The sequence below is a fragment of the Formica exsecta genome, unplaced genomic scaffold (assembly GCF_003651465.1).
Source record: "Formica exsecta isolate Colony F162 unplaced genomic scaffold, ASM365146v1 scaffold82, whole genome shotgun sequence".
Taxonomy (NCBI): domain Eukaryota; kingdom Metazoa; phylum Arthropoda; class Insecta; order Hymenoptera; family Formicidae; genus Formica; species Formica exsecta.
In genome coordinates this window covers 853,657-859,656 of record NW_021853592.1, presented here as the reverse complement: position 1 = coordinate 859,656, position 6,000 = coordinate 853,657, and the positions used below count along the sequence as shown (strand labels likewise).

Below are 6,000 nucleotides of genomic sequence, written 5' to 3'. Positions count from 1 at the left end.
GGTCTTCGATGAACAGCGTCGCGGGTGTCGGCGACACTTTTCACACTCGTACTTCTTTCGCCGATCGCCCGTAAAAAAAAAGAAATCGTCGCGCTTAACGAGCGCAATCGTTAATCGTCCGCTAGTGGTACACAGGCGAAAATCGCTCGACCGTGAAGAATGAACTCTGAAAGTCACGGCGTCGGGTACCCTCGATCCATCTATTCCGCGGCGAAGAGCCACGACCGTCGCTGCGCGTGACGGCCATTCTGAGATTAATAACGTCGAACCAACTTCTCGTTCTCCCTTTCTCGTTTTTTCCTCGCGAGAGAGGAGTCTCCAGGAGGTTTCTTCGGAGCCTTCGCGCTGGTTTCACCGACTCCTTCGCCGCCGTGGCGAACGCCGCGTGGAAGAGGAGCGAGGAGAGGAACGAGAAAAAGGAGAAAAAAAAGGATGAGGAAAAGGGGGCAAGGATAGGAAAGAGAAGAACGACAAGGGGAAGGGAGGGGGAACAGCGGGAGGAAACGCCGGCCTAGTGGAACACGGTTTTACCTTGATGAAGACCATTTACGGAGCCTTGTAATAAGATAGTAACAGACTGCGGCTCCTCCTCGGTCGTTCTATCTCGTATGAGGGTAGCAACGTGCGCGTCTTCTTCTCTCGCTCGTTTCCCTTCGTTTCCTTCTCATCCGCCGTGCATTCGCTCGTTTTATTTTATTTCGTTTCGTCTCGCTGCATTTTCCAGCCTTTCCTCCGATAGATCGCGTCCAGTTGACGGCGATGGAACGCGCGGTACTGATTTGGCGATGTTTTCGCGGCGTATTGGCTCGAAATGATATGAAAAGATTTATGAGAGAGAGAGAGAGAGAGAGAGAGAGAAAGAGAGATTCCTGTTTGCAAAGATTGATTCCGAAATGTTAAGCCGTTCTGATTACATTTGCGATAAAGACATCAAATCAGTTCATTTTCAATTGCAAGCATGCACTCGCACACTAATCATACGGGGTATATCTCGCAGAGAAAATGATTCCCTATTATAATTGAGGATCATTGAGAATGTAGTCGGAGATTGCTCCATCTTCCGAGATATCCTGTGCAATCATCATACGAATACGATTTCCAATGACCCATCATCCGGTGATATCTTTTCAGCGATGACAGATATCGAGTACATTTTCGCAAGAATAAATTTTTTTCGACATCGTAATTTTTCATATCTTCAATATTAGCATATCGACGGAACGCGCAAGTAGAATAAAAACTGTTGTGATTTAAAATAAAGCCACTTCGCGTGCCGCGACTTGACGACCCTATCGTTTCGCGGTTGCCCTCGGCGGCGATTATCGTCGTTTCGAGGCTGACGATGAACAAGCGTCGTCGACAAGACTTGTCGTTTCGCGAAGTCGGGGCCCGCAATCCTTGGCCAGAAATCGGCCGGAGATCGTATCTCACGTCTACACCGGGTAAGACAACTCCGCTGCCAACTGCACCAGGTAGTTGGTTGTTCTTCGTGGTCCGCGCGGCTTCGCATCCGGTTTACCATCGTTACATTATTTCCCGTGCGCTTTGTCCCTCTGCCCCCTCCCCCCCCTCCTCCTCCCGCCCGCACCTTTGGATAAGACGATGATCTTTACTGCCGTTTCCTCTGCGACCTCTCCATTGTACTATTTATACGGGGAGGCAAAGGTGTCCCCCTGTAGCCGGGCACATATCACAATGATGTTCTGTTGTATAGCTCGAGCACGAGCCAAACATGGTCGTCACGCTCTTTTCATCGATCCTTTGACACTTGAGGCTGCATTTACAACTGAAACTTTTCGTACGCGAGAGTTTGAGATTCGCGAGTATTTTATGTTGGAATTTTTTCTTTCTGAATATCCTCTTTAATCGTTTTATAATCGTGACAAATTGCTCGCTCATTTATTCTTATATTGTTTTTATAGGATATTTAAATTTTGTTTATGTTACCGCGGTAAAGCAAATCTGAGATTCGTCTAACAATGAAACTATGAAAGAATGACGTTAATATCCTGAAGATTAGTTTGATTTTTAGTTAAACAATCACAAGATTATGTTTTAGAAAAGTTTAGAAAAATTGCAACACCTTCTTCTGACTCTCTCGCGCATCCACTTATGCTGGCGTTTCCTAGAAGTTGGGAATCTTCCTGTAATCGTTCATTCTGCACTTCCTTGTACTGGTTTCCTAGTCGGGACGTCGTGTCGCGTCGCGATCTGGAATCCTCGTACAAGAAATCACTATCGTGACTCGCTAAGGCCATCGAGCATGTTACTTCGGTAAAGCCCGGGCTGCGTACAGGTGCGCTCGTTCTCCTCCTGCCGGGGAACGGAATCACCGTTTTCTTCAAACTCGCCTCCTGCCCTCTCGCATCATCCCATCATTATGGTTCCTTCACCTCGATGTTACGCGGAAATCTGATCGTTGCGGTTACTCTCCGTAAGATTTTCCGAATCACTCAGCGTGGAAGCGACGCGCGACAGATTAATGTGACTTACAATGCAACTTGTCACTAATCGTAGATCGTAGCCGCATCTCCATCGACCCTTCCCCGCATCCGCGATCGAAAGGAGACGAGGCGGGCGTTCGCCAGAAGCGCAGAATGTTTCCACTGTGCAACTCGAGTCGAGAAAAAAACTTTCCCATGGCGCATCGGCGTGTTTGCCCAACGCCGATTCCTTGCTAAGTGGCGTAGCACCCCTCGGACTTGTTAAAGGGGCCCCGCTTTTCCGGCTTCGTACGGGCGCTGCCGCGTCGCGTCGTGTCCGCGTCGCGCCACGCCGCACCCAAAGCAAACTCGACTGTGTTTCAGAGATTCCGTGTAAACGCAAGGCAAACAGCGCCTTGCGCCAGCGATGAGACACCGACTTCGAGAGTTTCCCGATGTGTACACAGGCACGCATCGAGGGATGAAGGAAATATTTCTGCTCCCACGCGCGGACGATTCCGTCGTCCGCTCGTCGTCGTTGTCGTCGTCGGGGGGAAAAGGGGGGAGGAGGGGTATACGATGTTATGACTGCCATTATTATTGTAATTACTTCGGGGACCTGTGTACACGCGATGCACCACGGCATATTTGCATGAGATTCTGCGCTTCTGCTGGGCGTAACCTGCGCGCCGAGATAGGCTGTGTTTAAAGGGGGATAGCCGGATAGAGGCTCGCTTTAAGGACCCAGTCTACTCTAACAGTGAAAAAAATTGACAATTTTCAAGAAGTTTTTTTTAAATGTCTGAAATTGATTTTTTTGACGCTTTGTATATGTTTTTATTGATGTTTAAGCAGTACGTCAGTATTTTTAAATCTTGGATAATTAGAATTTAGATTTAATATCATTATTTGTAGGTTCATTACACTTTTTAAGTAATAGATATCTGTTACACTTTGAAAACAGTGTTTTGACAAAAACGTGTTTAAAGTTTTGCAGGCCCATTTGAAGATCCATACGCTATCCTATTCAAAGTCTTATTATAACTCTGTCAATTTTGCGATTTTTTAAATAAGATTTGAAAGGCATATTCTTGAGACATCATACTTTCAGAAAATGTACAAACAAGAATCGATTTTTTACCCTCTAAAGTAGACTGGGCCTTTAAAAAATCGATCACATTAAAAGATTTTCAAATCTACTTGGGAGATTAATTACGAGCACCCGTAACGACGTAAGATTAAACTCGGGAAATCCTATGAATTCTCACATTGAGAAAATTATCATGGTAATAAGGCGCGTCCGGTTTGTGCGCACCGCTTTTTTGCCATCTTCTTGAGGATTATGGATTTTACGCGGTTCGTATAATCTATGCGTCTCGCATCGCGACGTCTGCTGATAATCGTTGCACTGGATACGAGAAACACGTACGTTGACGTTACTTAGGCTCGTTATATTTGGCAATTATTTGTACCGCATAAGTCTCAGGGAGCTTTATATATGCGACCGACAGTTTCCGCACATTCGAGCGCGTCGGCAAATATTTGCGATTACTTACTCGCGATCGTTCGCGCTTCGTGTTCCTCGATATTTCTCCTCCTCGATCCTCCCACTATACTTCGTCGAGATTCGAGAGATAGTTCGTTGAGATACGTCTCGAGAGTGCTATAAGGTAATTCACCGTACGCGGAATCGACATTTTGAAATCGTCGAACTGCTGATAATCGTTGCACTGGATACGAGAAACACGTACGTTGACGTTACTTAGGCTCGTTATATTTGGCAATTATTTGTACCGCATAAGTCTCAGGGAGCTTTATATATGCGACCGACAGTTTCCGCACATTCGAGCGCGTCGGCAAATATTTGCGATTACTTACTCGCGATCGTTCGCGCTTCGTGTTCCTCGATATTTCTCCTCCTCGATCCTCCCACTATACTTCGTCGAGATTCGAGGAGAGACGTTAAGATACGTCTCGAGAGTGCTATAAGGTAATTCACCGTACGCGGAATCGACATTTTGAAATCGTCGAAGGTTACGCGTAGGCTACCCGATTGTATAAACAATCGTGCAGCGTTTGTCATTATGCGGAGATTGCACGCGCTATGTAATGTTGCCATCAAAGTAGCACATCCGGGAAAAATTTCATTTCATACAACGTAACGTATTATATAAGTTATCGTGAGTATCGGAGTGCGCTTATAAAGCGAAAATTCTCTTCCGGATATATGTATATATATATATATAAATATATATTTGACTGTTGCGTATGCTAATCTAGAAGAATGACGACGGCAAATTCCACCGAGACGGCGATGCTAGACAATCTATTTACACATATCTCTAATGCGTCTTATTGCTCTCTTCATCCGAGACAATTATCGTACCATTTCGCCATTCGGAGCAAATCGCGATCGCGTTGACGGATCTGCCACTTGCATTGGAACTTTTCATTTGAGGAGGTGCGAAATGATGCCTAACCACAGAGAAGCTAACGTCACGCGATGGATTGATTGGTAGCGTTGGGCAATCGGGCGATGAAAGCTCGAGTGGAGGCAATGCGTTGCGCTAGAATATCGAACGGCGGCGGCATCTTCTACCTGGATATACGGGGATCCAAGGGACGGGGAATCTTGGTACCGCTAGTTTGCATAATAATTAATCACCGGTGCTCCTCATAACGGGCGATTTCCGCCGCTCCTTGAGATCGTGGCTAAGGCTATGGCAACCAATAATATCGCGGCGGCGGCTGTAGCGGACGAACCGGCTTTTAGCGAAAATGCGAACAACGGTGGAAGGAAAAGAGAGGAGAGAGAGAGAGAGAGAGAGAGAGTGAGAGAGAAAGAGGGAGGCCTGCTTCTCGGCAGACGCGGGAATAATCGGGTATTAATCTGCATATCCGCGCGGAGTTCGATTCGAGAATGATCCTTCCATCATCTTTCGGAGGAAATTGGAGAATGATTAACACAGAGAACGCGGAAAGATTGCATCTCGCGGCAATTCACCACCTTCCTTTATTCAAACATGTTGGAATTCTCTTCGAGAGAAATGAGAATGGGAACGAGGAGTATCAATTTGCTTCCAAATGTGCCCTAGGCTCGAGATGTCTGTTATATTAACGCAATTTATTGAGTTACCACGCCTTCGGCCGGTGTCAGATTTACCTGGAGCATTGTTCTCTCTCTCACTCTCTCTATCCTGCTTTAGAAGTGATTTTTCATCGCATACTCACCGCATAATATATCACTCGTTTTATCGGTATCGAGATGACGTTCGAGCTCAAAGCAGAATACACGGGGATTAATTGAATTTTATTTCGCTGCGGGGTTAACAGGATATACTAGTTTTTCTGCCCCTGCGATATTACATATACGTTTGATTAAACGGCCGCGATTACGTTCCTACGATAATTAAGTGGATACCGTTGTTGAACGTTCGGAATCTCAGATCGACGATATTGTTCCACGGTAATTACGACGGCTTGCTTTACATATTCATCGACGCGATGCGCAACGCGCGCGTACCCCTTGAAATTTTACCCACGATCGAGCGATGTGCAAAAGAATCATTGCGACGAC

General features: G+C 46.2%; 2 protein-coding genes across 3 annotated transcripts in view; one reads left to right on the top strand and one right to left on the bottom strand.

The window, feature by feature from the left end:
* LOC115244513 (altered inheritance of mitochondria protein 3-like) overlaps nt 1-2,258 on the bottom strand; it is an 11,918-nt gene extending 9,660 nt beyond the window's left edge. Inside the window, exon 1 of the mRNA XM_029822204.1 lies at nt 2,084-2,258. Coding sequence (XP_029678064.1) covers nt 2,084-2,258 — 175 coding nt within the window. The remainder of the gene's footprint in view (nt 1-2,083) is intronic.
* The window catches only part of LOC115244500 (titin), a 39,315-nt gene that overhangs the window by 6,711 nt on the left and 26,604 nt on the right, over nt 1-6,000 (top strand). The gene's annotated exons all lie outside the window — the stretch shown is intronic.